The sequence below is a fragment of the Vigna unguiculata genome, chromosome 1 (genome assembly GCF_004118075.2).
Source record: "Vigna unguiculata cultivar IT97K-499-35 chromosome 1, ASM411807v1, whole genome shotgun sequence".
NCBI classification, from domain to species: Eukaryota; Viridiplantae; Streptophyta; class Magnoliopsida; order Fabales; family Fabaceae; genus Vigna; species Vigna unguiculata.
Window position 1 is genome coordinate 21,031,963 of NC_040279.1, and position 21,864 is coordinate 21,053,826.

Here is a 21,864-nt window from a genome sequence, read left to right on the forward strand (position 1 = left end):
TCAAATAAACACGTGTGGATTTGCTTGGATTACATCAAATCAATTAAACAAAGGAATTTTGGTGCCAAATCATCACCCTGCTGCCACGTGTAGATATACTTCAACCAATTTCCAATTCTTCAATTAAAACAAAGAATTTAACTGCTTCCAAGTTTCCTTGCAAGTTCTTGATCAAAAGCCACTGAATTAAATTTCTTTGACAAAATCAAATTTCAGCTATAATATGAATAATAAATTAGCTTGTTTTGTGTGTAAAAAATCAAATTTCAAATGTTGGAATTTTGGAATGAAAACCATTAGTGGCCTGGTATAATAGTCGATGCCCTAGGGCTCTGTAGGGGTCCATTTCCCTTTTTTCTTTTAAGTAAGCAATACATCTCTCAACCTCAGACTTCACATGCAAATAAAACTCTTGAGATTTCTCCTTCTTTTGCAGTTCTTGTTCCCTTCCTGTCAAAAAATATCTCTATTAAAGGAAAAATAGTAATCTAACACCACATTTTATGTGCATTCCAAATTGGGCATATACCTTTCGTTTCCAATGGTTTTCCAAAATAATAGTAGAACCGGCCTGGAACTTTCGGCAAAATCAAAGGCAAATGCACTTGTTGATTTCCCACCTCACCACTAACACCACTCCTACATTTCCAATATAATCATGCATATGCACAAATATACAAAATATACATAAAATATGAATTTTTGCTCAATTTTTCTGTGTTGTTTTTAAATCTATTTATTTTAATATTTATCAAGGATTTTGTGTTTTTCTATCTGTTGTCCTTTGAAAATATTTTTATTTTAATATTTATTAAGGTAGTAGATTTAAGTATAATCCAATCTTAAAAAGTTGAGTTGTTTTACTTTTATTTTTTAAAGTATTTTATGTTAATAATTATTAAAATAAGTTTAAACTTAATTTAACATTACAAAATTGATTTAATAAGATGAGATTTGTTCTTACTTATATACCATAATAAGTTTAAGAATAAAGGAATTTGATAGCTAGTGACATGATAAACTTAAATCTCAACAAAAATAGACTTTTATAGTTCTAATATTAATATATTAAGATACCATGTTTAAACTTAATTCAAACCTACAAATTGACTTAATAAAATAAATTGTATTTATTCTAACCTACAAGATATCTCAAACAATATTTAATATATTATAAAATATTCAATTAATGTATTTCGAAGTCCTAACAAATAAATAATAAAAAAACTCAATAAACAATAAAAATGTGATATATTTCATAATTTGGTTTAAAATAAAAAACACAAGATATACCTCAATTGTGGAGCCTCTTCTGTGAGGCTTTCTATTTCAGACCTAAAGTAAGGAATCTTCACCAAGTCATCATAATCAAAAACAACCTGAAAAGACCAATGTGATATAATCTGTTATTCTAAATCTAAATCGAGCATCTACATATCATGGGACAATTAAATTCAATTATGGACGTTTTCATATATTAAGAAAATATATAAGAGGGATTTAGAGTCATAAGTAACCTCTATATAACATCTACAGAAAATATGAAAGCACGCAATTTATAAATATTAGAACAATTCAATAGTTTTTGCTTAAACACATAATTTAATCTTTATACGTGTTTTGGTTTCTTAATGTAAACCTTTTTAAGTCCTTTTTTACATGTACAAACGTTATATTTTTTCTCTGTTGTCATAACATTATCTATAGCAATCCTATGTTGACGATTAACCGTTTAAGCATTTTTATTTTAGTCTTTATTATCATGACATCATCATGCTAACAATCCTATGTTAACCTTTTAAGCATTTTAATTTGATCTCTATTCATATAATACATTCCTGGTTTATTCTATACAAATATGATGAATTTTTAGTTTAGTCCTTAATGTGTAAAATACCCTTAATTTAGTTTTTATTCATGTACATTTTTTATTCTAAGAGACTAAATGAAGAATCGTAACTGAATTAAATATACCCTACATCTAACTTAAAAATGTTTAAACTTTTAACTGTCAACATAAAATTGTTAAAAACTAGCCATGACAACAAAAGCTAAACTTGTTTTCAAATGTAGAAATTGATTTAATAAGTTTATGTGTGGAAACCAAATTACAAATGTATAAGGATTAATTAAAGAGGTCCAAAGGCTTCAAAAGTAGTGAAGAAAAAAAAAAGGCTTCAAGCATTTCAATCAGCGAACCAAAATTAAACCCCAAAGTTCATAGACAAAAGTATGTAAAAATTATAAGTTTAATAGAATTAATGCTTTCGATAAAAAGGTACAATGAATTCATAAAGGAAATGATTGATTCAGAAAAACACCAAAACTTACTTTACCAAGGTCATCTTCTCCAACTACACCAAAAGGAACAATTTTGGCTCCAAATCTTGCTGCCATCCTTACAAACTCGGATTGTTCGGGCCAGAACAATTTGTACTCTTCACCCTGATATTATTACAATGCTGAAGACTGTAAGTAAGTCCAAAAAATATAATGACACTCTTTCAAAAAATGCAAGATATTTCAGAGCATAAACACAGAGACAGATAAAGTGAGGTTATGGAGAATATGCAATATAAGTTTAGTATGAAGTTCATAAATCATAGTATGCAATAGTGATTTGGATTTACCTTCCTATGAAAAGCCTCGCGTATTCCTCCAGGATATAGCAGGACATGAGAGTTGGAAGAAAAAAGCTTGAAGATGTTGGTTGGTCCTACAGGGACAGCACCCATGATTCTGAGATGATCAAAATAAGATATATCTGGCAATTTTCCTTTTTTAGATCTCACAAAAAACAAGGGATGTGCCATCGCTCTAACAATGATATTTCTTTCAGAAAAAAGTCTACACAACAGGGGAATTGTGTCTAATCCCAACAGCATGTGGTCGCCAACAAACAAAACAGGCCCCTCTGAAGGAATTCCAGCAAGGCCTTTTACAACCGTCCCATCCTCCATTGTTGAGAGCATCACACTTGCCACAAGGTTATACAAACTGTGACCATTACAAGTGAAAAAGGTGTCATTGGTATAACTAGTATCAGTTTATCAATATATATATGATCAAATTAACCCAATTGTATTTACCTGAATGATTCTATTACTTTTCTCACCTCATCAGGCGTTGGGGGAATAAAATCAGATAAATAATCGTGATGTTTGCCACGGCGGTAGTGTGAAGTTCCCTTGATTATGGTTACCAGGTCAATGCTTCCTTCCTGCTACTTGTGGATAGAGGCACCATATTAGGGTTTTTTCTTCCAATTGATGATCCATGCCTGAATTCAAACACAATGCCAGGGATCCATTCAAAAAGGTTGAAATGGAGAATGACATACCAAGAATAGGAAATGGCCACTGCCATCAAATTTACGAAGCTCGCATTTAGAGTTAGGCAGTAACTTGAGTAGTCTTTCACCTTCCTGCTGACTAGGTAGTAGCTCATCCTTTCCACTACAAGGGCAAATAACAAAGTAAGTTTCACTTCATACAATTGAAAAGTATGCAATGGGATTTACTTACAATCCACGCTGGGAATTCATTATAAAATTTTTAAGTTAATGTACAACATAAAAGGAATTGCTGTCAGGAATGGGAAATTCCACTAGTTTCATCATTATATAATTTTGTTTTCGGTTAAAATGCAAGTACTTCTACTACCAATTAAGATTTTATTTCCGTTTGTATATTTTCAAGCGAATTTATTGAATTACACGGTACTAATAAGATATGAGTCTAATTTGCATTAAGAAGTGAGATTACCTCCAACCAAAAACTTTAAACAATGAATCAATAGATCTTTTTTCTTATAACTTACTCAATTTTTTCATCTTTATTAGACGTGAAACTTTGACTAAGTTGGATTTACAACAATTTCTCCCTGGAGTGTGATTCCTTTCGTATTGGTACATTTTCTTGAATGGAAACATTTCAAACTATAAGTACTTCTTACTTGTCCTAGTGTTGATCATAACGAGATACACTTGTGTAAATATTGTGAGAAAGATTTTTGATGCAGAACTATACTGTAATATACCGGAAAGATTCAATAATAATTTTCCAACAAAGTCTAAGTGTAAGATACTTCACTTCTAGCAGAAAGCTAAAATTTAACAAAGAACTTATGATTCAGTATTTTAACATAATAAGATGTACAATGTCAAAGAAATGAACCTGCAAAGTATCAAAGTCTGAGCTTGGATTGAATAAAGTCGTGAATTGGCATAAGCAGAAGCTGACTTAAGCATCTTTAGTTTCCACAGAAGTGTTTCTTTTGGTAATATCTCGGCAAGAATCTGAGAGTTGAATAAAGATTACATTTTCAATATTGAAAGTAAATTAGGGATAAAGCTCAAACTAAAAATAAAAAGTCCAAAGTAAACAAACTTCAGTCAAGTCAATCAATTTACTTCAAATTCCAGCATATTCTCACTTTTATGAAGTTTTGGTTACAAGAAAGAAGAGAAAATACGGTATCCAATTTTCAATTTATTCTTCTGGAAAATGCCCTTGCATTATCATTAATTTTCATACAAAATGCTTCACATATTAAAAATCATGAAGAAAAGATCACACACTATTGTTCCAATATAAATGTCTCCATTTTTTTAACTGAAGTGATAATTGAACCTTACCGGCAGAGATAATAAGAAAGTTGTAAAATCCTTTACTAGCACTCTAGCTGTAGTTTGTAGGGGCAGCCCTTGCACCACACTATCCAACGCCAGCCCTTGAAGCAGAAAATTTAGCATAAGCCCCTATAACATTGAAGTTAAAGTACCTGCTGATCTAATATTCTAATTAACTAAAAAAAATTTATACTTCATGAATATTCAGTTGTAGATAAGCAAAAACAACAAAAAATGGAGACTCTTGTTTCACTAGTCACCTTTTAAATGACAAAAAGAATCATATACTATCCAGCAAAGGTGTGAAACATTTATGTTGTCAAGGAAGAAAATGAGATATATCCACAAGACATTTATATAACAACTCATAATCAAATGAACGATTTGTAAACTATATGACATCTATAAACATTTCAAATTAATGAATTAAAAGAAAGGAATACATGTCCATGATTTAAAAAACTGAAAAAACCAGAAACCTACAATTGACTAAGCAACCGTCACTCACTAATGAGACTGACATTTGGTATAAAAGTCTACCCAGTATCAGGTTTTACGTTTCAAGAGTGGCCCTTTTATTTAAAGTATCTAATCCCTTATACACAGCGCAGGTTACGAGAGTTTTCATCAGAGGGAACAGTAGCTTATTTTACAAAAGTTCAGCTGCAAAAAATAAGGTATCATTTGAATAATAAAATAAGATGAACCAAACACAAATAGTTTATTTTGGCTTGAATAATCATGAAAAAGTAATTCAAGACACCAAAGAGCTCTTAAGGTGGAATATAAACCCAAAGATATATGCTATGGATCTTTATTAGAAACAAGTTCTTAGAAAAAGGAAAAAAAAAAGCTTAGCCTTCACTTCAGAGCAAGATACACAAACCTTCGGTCAATTTGAGAATGTCATGCAAACCAGGAGAGAGTGAATGAGGCAAAGCTTCCAATAATGGTGTTAGAAGCTGCAAGTGGGACCTGCTGAACGAAGTAGCTGCCAAATTGGGTGGGGAGGAAGGTGACATCAGGTTTTGTCCATCTTTAAATCATATGCAGTTACAGAGAATCAACTTGAATATTGTATACTACATGTCATTCAAAGCTCTAACCAAGGAACTCATTTCCTAAAGTCAAGGTCAAACCAAGAATATATATATTAAATCTTGACTTCTACTTGATGTGTGGTCCATTTCATCAGTATACATATATAACAGTGAAATGGTAGTGCCCAGTGGCTACTGGAAATTCTGTGAAGCTAAACTCTTACTTTCAGTCATTTTTATGGTGCTGAATTTCTGGAACAACGAAGAGAATAAATGTTATCTACATTACTAAAGGTTACCTGGGTTTGCCAAAATTAATACAAAATCAATATCAGGGTTAAGTGCTGCAACAGCGAGTGCAAGGCATGCTCCTAAAGATTCTCCAACAAGATATATGGGCCTGTTTCGTGAACGTTGATATTCCGACCTTACTGTTACCTTGTTGGGAATAGTCCAAGTGTGAGTCAAAAAGTCCCACATTGGATAGAAAAGACAAAGTTAAACACTATATAAGAATAAAGACCCATAACAACATTGCCTTAAGGTTTTGGTGTAAAAGTGGTGTCTAAGGTCTTATATGTGTAAGACTAATGTCATATAACCATATGGAATCACAATCTCCCAATGCCCATGCCATAACCATGCCCATGTCTATAACCATAACCTATATGAAAAAATATAACCTATCAGTGGTATCAGAGCCGATGGTTCGGAGTGACTGACCGCATAACCATAACCACCATAAAAAAGGGGTCACCGAAGTGACTGACCGCATGACCATAACCAAAAAAGGGGTCACTCATACACCTGAAGGGAAATATATCCGAAGTGACTGACCGCATGACCATAACCAAAAAAGGATCCGAAGTGACTGACCGCATGACCATAACCAAAAAAGGGGTCACTCATACACCTGAAGGGAAATATATCATATGAAAAAAGAAAAAAAAAAAACAAGGGACTCACCCTTGAGGGGAGATGTTGGGAATAGTCCAAGTGTGAGTCAAAAAGTCCCACATTGGATAGAAAAGACAAAGTTAAACACTATATAAGAATAAAGACCCATAACAACATTGCCTTAAGGTTTTGGTGTAAAAGTGGTGTCTAAGGTCTTATATGTGTAAGACTAATGTCATATAACCATATGGAATCACAATCTCCCAATGCCCATGCCATAACCATGCCCATGTCTATAACCATAACCTATATGAAAAAATATAACCTATCATACCTCGACTATTTTCACAAGGTCTGCGAGAGGGAAATATACCAATTAATAAATTATGCTGGAATACATCATTGAAAGATTACATAAATTTTCTGAAAAGGTAGCAGAGGAAAAACAACAAAATAAATTAATGGTTGGTGACAGAGTTTAACATGAGCATGGAATAGTGTAACTAGGTGCAGGGGGAAAAAGTACCTGGAAATGGTGTCCGGTCTGCTACTGGGATATGCAAGCACCACGTATCAAAAATCCTTCATTCAAGAAAAAAACAACAAAAATAGTATTTCTCACAAAATCAATACGAAGATAACTTTTGCTTTCAAATTCATTTCGTTGCCTAAAAAGTGCATTTTTAAAATATTGTAATTTGGCCTTCACATTAAATGAACACAAACCTCCCCAGTTTCTGATGTTGCAAAATAAGTCCAAGTCCCACGCCATCGATCCCTGTAAAATTTAGAACGAAAAATTTATAAAATGTTTAGGCAGAGCTATCAAACTAAGAGGTCGAAAGAGTTAAGATATATAAACGTGACATAGATATCACGCATAGACGTGTAACAAAAAAATCAACACATAGATATCAAAGTCTGTTGCTATGTTTTGGAAATTCGTCGGTGAGAGTGATAAGCATAATCCTTTGTATCTTTTGAGTTGAATGCACATTTAAAAGACTGAAAACTTGCTACCAAACACACATTATAGCTACGAACAGAATTGAAAACACAGGGAATGAGTCAACGAAAGTACGTTGTGAAAACAAACAAAAAAGGAAACGTGACAAAATAAATATAAACTTAAGGCCTAAAATTCAAGAAAAAACAGGACTACAATTATAGGTAATAAATGACTTAATATTCTTTACCGACTTTTTTTTATGATGTCCTTCTATTAAATTTTCAAAATATATTAAAATTGATGTATTAAATTTTTTTAATACATTTTAAAACATCAAAATCAATACTGTTTTTGGTGTATTTGGAAAGCTCGGAAGAAGATAGTACCAAAAGTTTTAAAAACAATCCAAATTTGAAATAAATATCCTACACCTGAAATCCGAATTAATTGAAAATAAAGTTTCAATTGACTAGCTTATAAAAAAATTGCATCACTGTAATATTTATTAAGAAAAAAAAAAACCTAACCCAAACTTTGTATATTATGCAGTTTTTTCTTTCGATTTTCTACCTCTTTGATAGAGAGACCAATATTAGGAAAATTTAAATAATACCATGATCAAATTATTTATCTAATATAAATAGATTTGAAATGAAATCGTTAGTTTACTTCATTTCACTTCTTAATGTAATGAGTAAACGATAAATTGAATCCTGAAAATATTATGCACTATCACTCAAATTTTTAGAATTAATAAAATAAATTTAAAAAATCACGATTATCAATTTATAGGAGATAGATGCAAGCTGCGGTAATGACATATTTCATTCTCGAAAGTATATCTTTCTTTTCTTTTGTCCCTCGCATTGGTCCATGTCATGAAAATGAACGTGAACATGATGTCACTTTATAGCGAGACAAACTTACCCAAATTATATGAAAAACAGAAAAAGGGAAGTTCCTTTCATCCTAAATTTGCATAAAAAAATATAATTACTTATTTGATTCTCTAATTTTTTAGTTTAGTTTAATTTGGTACTTGTAATTTTTGATTGATTCAATTTAGTACCTCAATTATTTAAAATGCTTCAATTTGGTTTCTATATTAAGTTAGAGTTAACATCAGACACATATCAAGTTATGAAATTTTATAATTTTAATTCTTTTTATTTTTTTTTAATTTAAATTTTTTCTAAAAATTTATAATCTGCCATGTGTCAGGTTATTGTCGTGCCACGTGACAATTTACCGTCATGATACATGACAGTAGTAAAATTTGTTTTGAATTTTGTCCTCTAATAAAATTTTTTGTTCAATTTAGTACTTAATTTTTTTTAAAATGATCCAATTTTTTCCTTTCAAAATTTGACACCAAATTAGTAAATAAGTTTAATTATAACTTATATATACATATTCAAATTACTGTTTTGAATTTATGCATCAAATCACTACACCTAAATATTCAAATTATTTTATTTTTATGTGTAAAAAATTATAAAGGTAAAAATATAAAAAATAAAATAATTTGAATATTTAGGTAAAGTGGTTTGATGATATTAAAAAAAATTATTGTAACATGTATATAAATTGTAATTAAGTTTATTTACTAATTTAATCTCAAATTCAAATTGAAAAGAATAAAATTGGATCATTTTTAAAATAGGGTACTAAATTAAACCAAAAATTTAAAATAGAGGACTAAACTAAAAACAAGTTTTATCACTGCCACATGTCATGATGACTGTAAATTGCCATGTGGCACGACAGTTACATGACACGTGACAGATTATAATTTTTTAGAAAAAATAAAATTAAAAACTAAAGAAATATTAAAAAAAGTAAAAAGTTTCACGACTTGACACATATCCTGTACGAACACGGTGTTAACTCTACCTTAACGGAGATGACTAAATTAAATCCTTTTAAATAATTGAGGTACTAAATTGAACCAACAAAAAATATGGGGATCAAATTGAACTTAACAAAAAACTTACGATACCAAATTAGTAATTATAAAAAAAAATCTAAAACAATTTTGAAAGATTTAACTTTCGTCCTAAAAATTTATTTTATTTTTTAATCTAACCATAAAAGTAAGTTGTTTTTGAACAGTTAAATTAAAATAAAAAAAAATAGATGAAGAAGTAACTCTTTTAAAATTAATTCACGAGCATAAATAGATAGAATACAGGTGTTACTGCCCATATCCCATCAAATATTTTGTCTCTTTCTATTCAGTTTAGAATGAACTTAATGTAATTTTTCATTTCAGAGATCTCTTTATGAAATAAATAGAGGTAGAAGAATTGTACGGAATGTAAGAAGTTATAAGACAAAGTGAGAATTTCAACATTCTTTTTCAATGTAGATAAGGACGCTTTTATGTTTCAGTCCATTTTTGAGCGATCAATCACAAGAAATAAGTTGATACATTTGTATCCATTCCTAATTCTACCATTAAAGATGGTTGTAAGCTTTAAAATTTATTTTAAAAAAATCACAAAATTCTCAGTCCAAATGTAATATTTATCCATTTATTTCACTGTATTTTCATTTATAACTGATGTAATTATTGTTGTAAAATATTTTTTTACTAGTGAACATGTGATATAGATTGAATCAAGTTACAAAATTTTCAGTTTATAAAAAACTAAATCAAATTGAACTTAATCATTTTAACAATTCATGTGAGTAACATGGGCTCACTACTCCCCGTCAGAGACAGCCAACCTTTGTGTTATTTCTTTTTTCCTTCACTGATTATTTTTCATTCAATCTTCTATATTCCATTTGTTTACAGAAAACTAAAAGGACAAATAAAATTTTGTTTAAAATGTTCGGAACCCATCCTAAAATGTCTTTCTAACTTAATATCTCACGTAATAATTAAGGAAAACTTTTATTTGTTACTGTGAAAATTTTTAAAATATCCAGAACGAAAAATTCTTTTTTATTTGTTTGAGAAAGGGATCTTTCCTTTCTTCTGAAGACATCAAATAATCTATTATTGAAGAACGAATTAGGTGTGAGTTGTATGCCAGCGTAAGTTGGATGGAAGAAGAGGAAGGGATTGACTAGGGTAGCATATGAGGAGTTTTAATATTTCTTAATATTTATATTTTCAAATGGGATTAAGATTAAATTTAATGTTATTAATTTGGAGTATTTATTATTTTTTAGTAAAATATTTTAATTAATTAAGAATATTTAAATGATAAGTAATACATTATTACATTATAATAGAATTTCTCAAAAGAGCACAAAAAATTATGTGAAAATAATATAAGGGGTCACGCTCTCTCTTAGGAAAATGCCAAAAATGAGTTCTTGAAAATAGAGTAATGATAAATTGGCTGTATTGCTATTTTTAGTAAAGGAAAGAGTAATTGAAAGGTTTGATAAATGAAAGATAAGAAGAACAAAACAAAGAAAGGAATCGAAATGAAAAAGAGATTAAGGATATCAGTATTTCACAAAAGTCAAACGACAAACAATATCTAAACTTAAGGTTTCCAATACAGGATCATTTATGAAAATTTATTTTATTTTATGTCAATTTTATTGTGCTACATTATTTTTGAAATATTTACATATTTTTTTAGAAAATCTTCGCTTTTGTAATTATATATTAACTTAAGTTTTAAATTTAGTTTTAATAAAGTATCTTACAAAATGTAGGTTTTTCAAGCTATTATATTTGCGTCAGGTATTTGCATTATACGCGTAAAAGAATATTCTAAATTTTATCAAAACAAAAAATAGTTAAGACATAGAAAAAATAGATGACATGCATATAAAATACCACTAGTTTAGTAAACTTTTAATAAATTTTTAATAGTAATAAATTATGAATTGTATAGAATTTTATTTCCATAAATTACTAGTAAGCAACTACCATTTCAAACATTTAGCGATTTTTATATTACAGGGAAAATGAGATTGTTTACACTGAAAAAAATTAGAAATAAAATAAAACTAGTAAAATTCAGTATTTGATGTAATAAAATAAACATTTTAATATATATTCATAAAATAATATATAAAATAAATCATCAAAACTACTTTGATAGAAAATTAACTTTTAAAATATTAATCAAAGTTAAAATATATTCAAAATTAAAAATTATTATCAAATTTGAGTAAATAATAAATTTATATTTCAAAATAATAATATTTGAAATAAATTACTTTAAAAAATATCAAAATTTAAATTAATTAACTAATTGATTTTATTTAATATTTAATATTTTTGTCTTGATTATTTATTTTAATACCACACTATATTAATTAGTTTAAAAAAAATAAATTAAGTAATTTTTTACTTTAAAATAACATTTATTGCTTTTTAATTAATTATTTTTATAATATAAAATAATATATTAATAAAATATTAAATTAATTTAGTTTGATTTATTTTTTATTTATTACTTTGTTATATATATATATATATATATGTGTGTGTGTATGTATATATAATTAGCAAAAAAAAATATTTATTATTATTATTATTACTATGACTCATACATATTTTATTATTATTATTTACTTAACACTAAAATTATTATTGATTATTATACTTTTTTTAAAATCTTTTTCTATGGAGGGTGGAAAACTGAATTACGAACTTTATTCTCCTGTATTAAATTTCGTTTTCAGTCTTTCAATTTGTTTTCCGTCCGAGTGCGCGACACTTCTGGAAAAAAACACCCGTTACCATTTGAGCTTGTGTATTCCTTAACGGTATTATTTGAGCTTATGTGTACTCCATAATAGCTTTTCTTTTTATGCAGCATTGAATGATAGTTAAACAATACATCAATAATTTTTATCATCCATATAAATAACCAAAAAAAAATAGAACAAAATAAAAGATAATTACAAATTATTTAATTATTACTTTTTACATAATTAGCGCAATTAAATGGAAATAGCAAAAAAGGAAATAATTAAATTTTATACTAAAATATAAATTTATACATAAATTTAATGTCAATTAATTAAATTAATCAATTTATTTAAATACATAAATTAACTAAAAGGCAAATAAAATGATAAGGAAGAAAATACTGACCCGGCAAAAAGAGCAGTAGAGGAGAATTATCCAAACGCCAAGCGCACTCCAACGGCGAAAACCACCGCGGCGGTCCACCGTCCGGTACGATCAACTCCTTCGATTGCTCCAAATATTCCTTCCAACCATTCGTCCATACCTTTTCCTTCTCTTTCTTCTCTTCTGCGCGCTTCATCTCAGCCGTCGTCGCGACCCGCGTAGTCATAACTGAAGTTCGGTAAGAGTTCAGTTTTCCGACCGGCGACGGCGGATGACAGCGGAAGGGCGCGGCGGGAAAGAGAAAGGCTGTGGTGGCTGCCATGCCGGTGGAAGATTCGAAATATATATATGAGAAGGTTGGAGGAAGTAACTAAGGTAACTGAAAAGCAAATTAGAAAATGAATAGTTGGTGAGTCTAACAACAAATGAGGACTCTATTATTTATATATAGAGAACGATAATCTGAAAAAAGGAAGTCAAATTTATTAAATTACACTACCATGAAACTGTTGAATAATTGACACCACCAGCAAGGAACCCTTCTTTCTTAGTATAATCTCCCCACTATTATCTACAAATTTAAAAAAAGAAAACGTTTTACATATGCCTCTGCATTTTTTCTACACCAATCCAAAACCAATTAAAAAATAATATTTTCTATTTTTCTCATCGATTCATCTTAAGTTATTTTACATTTGAAGAAAACTATGGAGTATTATCTATCATTAGAAAATTCATTTACACAAGTGAATTCATTTCTACCAAATTTACCCGAGTTTGGTGGCTGTCGGGAAATTGGAAACGGTGACACCAAATTTAATTATATTTATCTTTATTTCTAAATTAAAAATTATTTCCATCTTTGATATGAGATTTGTGTATCACATTTTTGTCTGCTTTAAACGTTGATTAAATAATTTTTTTATAAAAATAAATTACAGTAAGAAACATATTATTAAAAAGGAAATGTCAAGAATCTGTACTTTTTTAGTGTCAACATTTAAACAAAAAATTATAATAATATAAATATTAAAACTAAATTATAAAAAGTAATAAATAATTTTATGTAATCGAAAGTTTATTTGAGTAAGAATAGATAAGCCTACGTTGAGGTATGCTGACCTCAAAGACTAAAAGAAAATCATAATACACGTAAATAACAGTTAAACCATGTTGACATACATAACAGTTAAAAGTTTTTAAACGGCCAGTCGTTGATTAAGAATCTATTTTTCATAACAAAACCATAGGAAAAATTCCTCTTGCTGGGTGGATGTGATATTGGAAGAGTTGTGTATTTGACTAAAAGTGCAAAATATGAAGAATACAAATGAAATTATTTTGTATGATTTTAGACCAAATTGGATAGATAGACGGTAGGGTTTTTTACATTAAATGTCCGTATCTTAACCATGACAGAGGTAGACATTTTGGCAGAAAAAACGTGGAACTTTTATTATTATTGTCATTGTAATAATAATAATAATAATAATAATAATAATAATTATTATTATTATTATAATAATAATAATAATTATTATTATTATTATAATAATAATTATTATTATTATAATAAAAGTTGAATATGATTTTAATTCATAAACTTGAATTTAATTTATTTATGTTTTAAATTTTATATATTTTAGTTTCAAACTTTAAAAATAATAAATATAGTCCTTTAAATCAATTGTATTAAAATTTTAGATGCGTCATATAGTTAATATTATTTTGAGACATTTCAACTCAAATGTTAAGTTAAAATATCATTTAAGAAGTACAAAAGAATTAATGTCAACACGTTAAAAAGACTATATTAATTTATTTTTAAAATTTGAGAACCAAAATTTATCAAAGTTTAACACAAATACTAATTCTAATTTTTTGTCTAAGTTTAAGGACTAAAAACGCATTTAACTTTTATTATAATTATAATTATAATAATAATAATAATTATTATTATTATTATAATTGTATCTACCCGGCTCAAATCATTATTATTGTCAGGTCCAAAATGGTCTAATAAGCATTAGGATTCGAGTATGAGATCCCTACGAAATAAGCATTAAAATAAAATGTCAACATTTAAATATATATGATATTATGATGAAAAAGATGTGCTACCAGACTTGTGTGGCGTCATTTGTGGGGACGACAACTCTCCTTGCCCTCGCAATTATGATCGTCTCTTTAATTTCTTCTATTTCGGTCAACAATTAAGATCATTATCAGACTATTATGATAACATTTTGGATCATTGATTACAATCATGATTGGACGATTATGATCACCTCTTATCAATTTCTTTTACTTTTGATCAACGCTTAACACTACAAAAAAAAAATTTCACATTATCGATAGAATTCTACTGATGAAAAAAAAATCCTTTGATAAAATAACATTTACTAACAAAAAAATCCGTTAGTGAAACATAATTTATTAACGAATTTTACCAACAAATTTTAAGATTTTAATTAGTGACAAAATATCCATTAGTAATGGATCCGTTGATGAAATACATCAATAATTTGTAATTGTTATTACTGACATATGTTTTTGTTTGAAAGTTTCATCGATAAAATGGATGCCAAATTCATGCTTTAGGCTTTGACCATGCCTTGTTAATTTGTCGGTAATTGAATTTTTTGAAAATGCATTGGAATATTTGTCGGTAATTGAATTTTTATAATTTGTTGGTAATTGTATCTTTTAAATTTTGTTGTGATAATTTCGTCAATAAATTCATTGATGATAATTTATTTAATTTTTTCTTGCCAAATCTGACAAAATACTTGTTATAACTTATGATCGTCTATTGTTAATTTTTTTTTTTACTTTGATCAACGATTAAAATCGTGATTGAATAATTATGATCCCTTTTTTTGATTTCTTCTACTTCGATCAACAACTAAGAATTTATCAGACAATTGTCTCTTCTCAATTGTGAACTTCAAAATGCACTTTTATTTGCATCTCCTTCTTGTCTCATAGAAAACCCTACAAGAAAAAAATTGTAATAGAAATGAAGATTCACTATATTCATTCCATGTTAAATGTAAGCGAAATCTCTCGACTAATAGTAATTGCTTTCAATGTGCTTTTACGAAAAGTGATTGTTTGCCAGACGTAATCTTAATTCATAAAGTGTCTATTATGAATCATGATGTAGTATTTATTTATTTTATAGTGTTAAATGATAGTTAACGTTTCAATAATAGAAAACTTCCATCACGCTTACTTTGCGTTGCCGTTGCTTAAGTACGACCAACGTGTGACACGATTTCTTTTTCAATCGAAAAATTACATTCTAGATTTACTTATTTCAGAGTCACTTTCTCAATATTTTTTATTTAATTTCTCGAGTCAACCTTTCTTCTAAACGATCAAACTTTTTCGAATAAACTTTATAATACGCTTCATTGATTTATTTGTATGAAGTTTTATTTTTTTTTTAAGATGCATAATATCTTTTATACCTTCTTAAATTTTTTTATCATTTTCATATCTCATATTTTATTCCGGTCATAAAGAGAACTTATCTCTGAATTTTTGAAAGTTATAGAATAAGAACTTTGAAGACACTTAAAAAATAAAGTCACCTTTTAATAATCAATTGGAACCGAGTTTCTAAGAGTTTACTCAACTTCTACCGATAAATCAAACTCTCTTAATTTGACATTTTCCCGAAAGTGAAATGGGGATACTTTATTACCATGTGTGTGGAAAAAAAAATCGTCAACTTGAATTAATTTTCACCTAAATGATTAACTTGATATTTAAATGCATTATACATAATGTCAATAACTTTTCAAAAAATATATATAATTTGTTGTGAAACTGACGAAAACATAAACTTTATAGATATTTTGAGACGTGTAGATTCACTGCTCTTAAATACTTGTTCACAGTGTGTCCCGTAAGCCTCCCAAGATAAACATGACCTTCTTCAAAAATTTTCATTTTTCGAGAATTTTAGAAACTAGTAAGATAACTCTTAAAAGGAGTAAATATACCCAGGATATTATAGAAGAAAATATAAGAGAGAAAAGGAAAAGAGAGAAAGGAGAAGAATGAGAATGTCGTCTGACGGCGCTTAGATAGCGTTAGGCGATAGCGCAGGGATTTGTTATTGCATTTCGCATGGCTTGTTGTGTTGGTCCTGGTTTGGGATATGCTTGATCATATCATGAACGGATAGGTTTGTGATTGGTGATGGAATGCGTGGTTAATATGAGTGGAGAGGTTCATATTAATGATACTTTAGTGTGAGGATACGAGTGAGGAGGTTCGTATGTTCCGTGCTCACATTTGAGAGTTGCTGCGAGCGGGGAGGTTCGTAGCTAGATGGATCACGCGTGTTGGACTACGGGCAAGGAGGTCCATAGAGTTGGACTACGAGCAGGGAGGTTCGTAGAGTTGGACCACGAGCGAGCAAGTTCGTGGAAGCATTAGCATCCCTAATACAAGCTTGAGTGTGTATCTTGTATAGGGTAGTGTGTTTTTCTTAATTTTGTTTGATGTGTTGAGATGTGGACTTGAACCAGGAGATGCTTGACAAGGTCATAAGCGGGTAGGTTCATGATTAGTGGTGAACCCGTGATTAATATGAGCGAGGAGGTTCATATTAATGATGCTCTCATGTAAGGTACAAGCGGGGAGATTTGTATGTTTCGTGCTCACACTTTAGGGCTACTACGAACGGGGAGGTTCATAGTTGGATGGATCACATGTGTTGGACTACGGGCGGGGAGGTTCATATAGGTTGGATCACGAGCGGACAGGTTCGTTGAAGCATGATATATCCTGGGTCCATGGTCAAGTAATTGTATAGGTAAATGGATTAGTATTTTCATTTGTATAATGAGAGGATGATCTGAAATTCTTGGGTATCGAGTGTTAAGATTAAGAAATTTAGATGAAATAAAGTAGTTTGGGGTGAATCTCTATTTTATTTATTATATATTTGTATTGTTATGAGCTCATCCTTTCTATGTGTGTTTAGCGATGATCATGTGACTTGTCACATGAGAGCAGATGATGTTCTAGGTGATGCTAGGGACGCATAGAGACGAAGAGAAGACTATTTTGGGAGTTTTATTATGAATTGTTTATAGTTATTTGATTTATCTTCAGTTGGTTTTCGGAACTTGTAACAAAATTCATAGTTATGTTCATTTGAATTTAAGCATGTAAAACAAATTTTAAAGATTCCCGCATTTTGGGAAGGGTATTTTATGACTATTGAGTTTTATTTATATATTATTTATTTTATTAAAGTAATTTTCAATTGGGATGTTAGAAAAAGCTTCATCTTTATGCTTGATTAAGTACACTTTGGTGTATCTAGAATAATAATCTATAAAGGTTACAAAATAATTTTTACCACCTTTAGGCATAATCTATTTTAAATCAACTAAATCAGTATGGATTAACCCTAACAATTCAGTTTGACGTTCTACCAAATGACAAGATTTCTTTGTTATTTTAGATTCCACACATATATCACACTTTTTACTATGCTTATCATGCATATTAATTAATCCCAGTCGCGACAATTTCATAACATATAAGGAATTAACATGTCCTAATCTAGCATGACATAGATCGTATGAATCAATAATATAGGTAGAAGGACAATATTCATTAATAATTTAAGAAATATTAAGTATAAAGAGACCTTGATAAATATATCCCCTCCTCACAAAAACATTATTTTTTGTCATAGTGATTTCATCGTACTCAAACGACACTTTAACCCCAACAACAAGGCAACAAAGATTAAATTACCTCTGATTTATGGCACATGTTGCACACCACTCAAGAAGTGAGATTTAGTAGAACTTTCCCTTTTCCCAAAACTAGAGTTATCCCGGAATCACTAAGATATAGATGTTTTTCTCCATCTCCCACACTAGTGTAAGAGGTAAAGGCATTTCTGTTTACACATATGCACTTGGTAGCACCAGAGTCTACCACCCACTTGCTCACTCCGGAACCGACCGCAATAATTGTATCTTCTCCATAGGCTATATTTGTTAAAGGAGGATTGTCATTCATTACTCTATTTTTCTTAAAAAGTGGGGTCAAAAGTGTTAGGATGGGAATTTTTAAAATTAACTTTATTATTGTGATCAAGATTTTCCTCATAGAGTTTTAGAGCTTTAGCAGATAATTTCCTAGCCCTTGCAACACACTCCTTAGAGGTATCTTCGACTTTTGAAATATCTAGGAAAGGTTTCGCAAAGATTGGCTGCGTTCCAGAAACATTGTTTGACTTCTCCTCCGTAATAGAGTTGTTGTTGGTGTCCATATCGTCAACCATTAAATCCTCAAGATTGTTGTAAAATTGACAAAAACACAACCTTGATAGACTTCCTAAGGCGTATAGATCCATTATCCTTAAGGACTTATCCGCAATGTGTTTCGTAAGCCCTCTAGGGTACAATAGGACCTTCTCAAAATTTTCTGAGGATTTCAGATACTAGTAAGATAACTCTTAAAAGGAGTAAACATACCCAGGATATTATTAAAGAAAATATAAGAGAGAAAAGGAAAAGAGAGAAAGGAGAAGAATGAAAGGGTGAAGATTTGTGTTTGGGATGAAGCATAAACCAGTATTTATATATAGAGAAGGGATGGTAGTCTCACATAGAAACAAAAGTGCACCTGCCCAACGTCCACCTTGCCTTGTGGAAGAGGTATGCACCATGCGAAAAAAGCTAGGAAATGTTTTGGAGATAAAAACTACACCGCGTGGACTTTGCATTGTTACCGAAAAAGGGGAAGCACAACTGCATCATTTGTTCTAACATTTCAACCACTCAAAAACTACAAACGCTATATCACCAACATAATTTACCTCTCATACATAAATTTTTAAATTAAATATGTTTTTAGTGTTGAACTTGTTAGCATAGGCCCATGTTTTAGGTCCATTTACTTTTGAATCTTATGTTTAGCTTTGTGTGTGTGTATATATATATATATATATATATATATATATATATATATATATCACACATCTTATAACTTTTTATACACACCCAATAATATACAATCCCTTTCTTCCTATATTTCTTTGTTTTCTACATGGTATCAAGAGCCTAAACGATCCATGATTGATAATGGATTCTTGTAGTAGTTTCTCTTTCCTAAGCCCTAAGCACTAAGCCCTAAGCCTATTTAGCAAATTTTATGATTGAGAAGAGATTCTTGCAGTAGTTCCACTTTCCTAAGCCCGAAGCTCTAAGCTCTAAGACTTAAGCCTCTTTCGCAATTTTTCAAGTTTCACCTTATTGCAATTTTGTTTTCTTCTTTGAGGCGTTTTTTGGAGGTTTTGCACCATGTTCTTTATTCCATTTTAAGGTATTTACAATCCTCTAATATCGGGTTTGCATTATGTTTTGTTCGTTGCTTCCGCTATATGGTTCGCACTTCTGTTTTGTATTCAATTTGTTATGGTGACTTTTAAAGATGATTATCTTTTGTCTAATAGTGTGCACTTTGATGGTAAAAATTATATCCACTGAAGTTATGTTATGAAAAAATTTCTTCGTCAAAAGTCCATGTGGGTTTATATTTCAGGTGCTAAGGCAAAACTGATTGACACCAAATGGATTATTGACTCAGATGCCATTAATCTTATGTCACATCATCTTCCTTCTTTTGTTTTGTTATCACCTAACTCATCCATGTCAATTGCAAGTGCAAACGGTGATTCATTTCCATTATCTGGTATTGGTACCATTACCACACCATTTTTGTCTTTGGCTAATGTTTACCGTAACATCCCGGTCGGATATTACTAATTTAAATAAATAAATAAAGAAATAAGAATAAAACTTCATTTATTATAATTCCATTTCCCAAAAGCGCAGGAAATTTAAATCATTTATTTCATCGAAAAATGGTCCAAAATCCATCCTTTATAAAACTCAAATATAATGTTAAAGTCTGGTAACACAAAGGTTTACAAAATTATTCCAAACTATAAGTAAATAAAAACTCTAATAAAACTTTTCTCCCAGTCTAGCCCCGCTGCGGCTCTATGCCTCACCAGATCTACCTGTAACATCATTTTCTCACATGTAACGCAGTACACGATCATTGCCAAACACAAGTAGATAGGGTGAGCTAACAGTATAAAACATATATATACATACAATTCAAATATATGCACACACATCAAAGGAACTCCTATCCTTTGATTCCACACCATATGGCCACCAACATGTCTCCATGATCTACGTCTTTAGATGAATACCTCAAGATGTCTTGCTGCCACACCTACAAGCCACAACTTGTAGAACACGTGCATGAAACTTGCTATGGACCACACTCTATAACGCCAAGTGGAGTTCTCAATACGAACATAGTTCGTAACGTCCCAAGACTACCAAACTCGTTAGCTAAATACTAAGGAGGGCAATCTATCTGGACCCATCCGTACGAGCCACAACTTGCACACTCACACTAGCAACACTCACCAACCCGAGCCACAACTCAAGAGTTTCTCGTATTCATCCGTCATCCTAAGCCACAACTCAAGAGATGTCATTCTAAGTCACAACTTAAGGAATGCCATGTGTTTAACCCCTATCCCAAGCCACAATTGAAGGGATATGTTCTGAGCCATAACTCAAGGAACACTCTAGCAAGACCACCTTTAAGGTTAGAGTTGTCAAAATGAGTTTCAACTTGTGAGCCAACCCGGCTCACCACGGGTTCGAGCGGGGTTGGGTTGAGAAAAAATTAGTTTTTTCAAAAGTAGGTTGAACTCAACTTGACTCACTTAACCCACAGGTTAAACGCATTTTAGTCGGGTTAAAGGTGGGTTAACCCACTTAACCCACCAACATTTTTTACATTTTTTTAATAATTATTTACTACTCCTAATTATATATGTTCGCAATTTCATATTTTTAAATGCTAGAATGTTGTTCAATAATATTTGAATAGTTTGAATGTTCATTTAATTTGATTATCAAGTTATATAAATTGATACTTTAATCTTTAACTATAATCTTTATAGTCAATTACCTAAGCAACCATCTTATAAAAAAATTTCTAATTAGCATGACAAGCATGACAAAAATGTGTAGTTTTTTATTTGTATTTTGTTGAATAGCATGACAGAAAATGTGTAACATTAACCATGTTTTCTTAAACTATATGACACTTTATTGGAAATAATTCATCATATATTGGCGCTGCTCTTGAGCCGCTAGGCGAAACACACTTCCAGATCGCCTGGCGGGGGACACGTGCCGTTAGGCGCCAAGCACCTTTGTTGCCACTGTTT

General features: G+C 30.2%; 1 protein-coding gene across 3 annotated transcripts; it reads right to left on the bottom strand.

Annotated features, from left to right (window-relative positions):
- Positions 1 to 12,972, bottom strand: LOC114175879 (acyltransferase-like protein At3g26840, chloroplastic). Of its 3 annotated transcripts, none has more exons than XM_028060731.1 (15): positions 12,588 to 12,972; positions 7,294 to 7,345; positions 7,094 to 7,149; positions 6,902 to 6,921; positions 5,970 to 6,108; positions 5,517 to 5,621; positions 4,637 to 4,731; positions 4,176 to 4,297; positions 3,341 to 3,455; positions 3,090 to 3,220; positions 2,631 to 2,997; positions 2,332 to 2,445; positions 1,294 to 1,379; positions 530 to 639; positions 1 to 450 (listed from the first exon to the last, which is right to left on the bottom strand). In XM_028060731.1, exons 1-15 carry the CDS (start codon positions 12,886 to 12,888, stop codon positions 260 to 262), a joined length of 2,004 nt encoding a protein of 667 aa, XP_027916532.1. In that variant the 5' UTR covers positions 12,889 to 12,972; the 3' UTR covers positions 1 to 259. The 3 variants fall into 3 exon arrangements, with proteins under 3 accessions (XP_027916532.1, XP_027916525.1, XP_027916541.1); XM_028060724.1 differs by having other exon boundaries at positions 3,090 to 3,223; XM_028060740.1 differs by lacking the exons at positions 5,970 to 6,108; positions 6,902 to 6,921 and having other exon boundaries at positions 3,090 to 3,223.
- Positions 12,973 to 21,864: the final 8,892 nt, after the last annotated feature.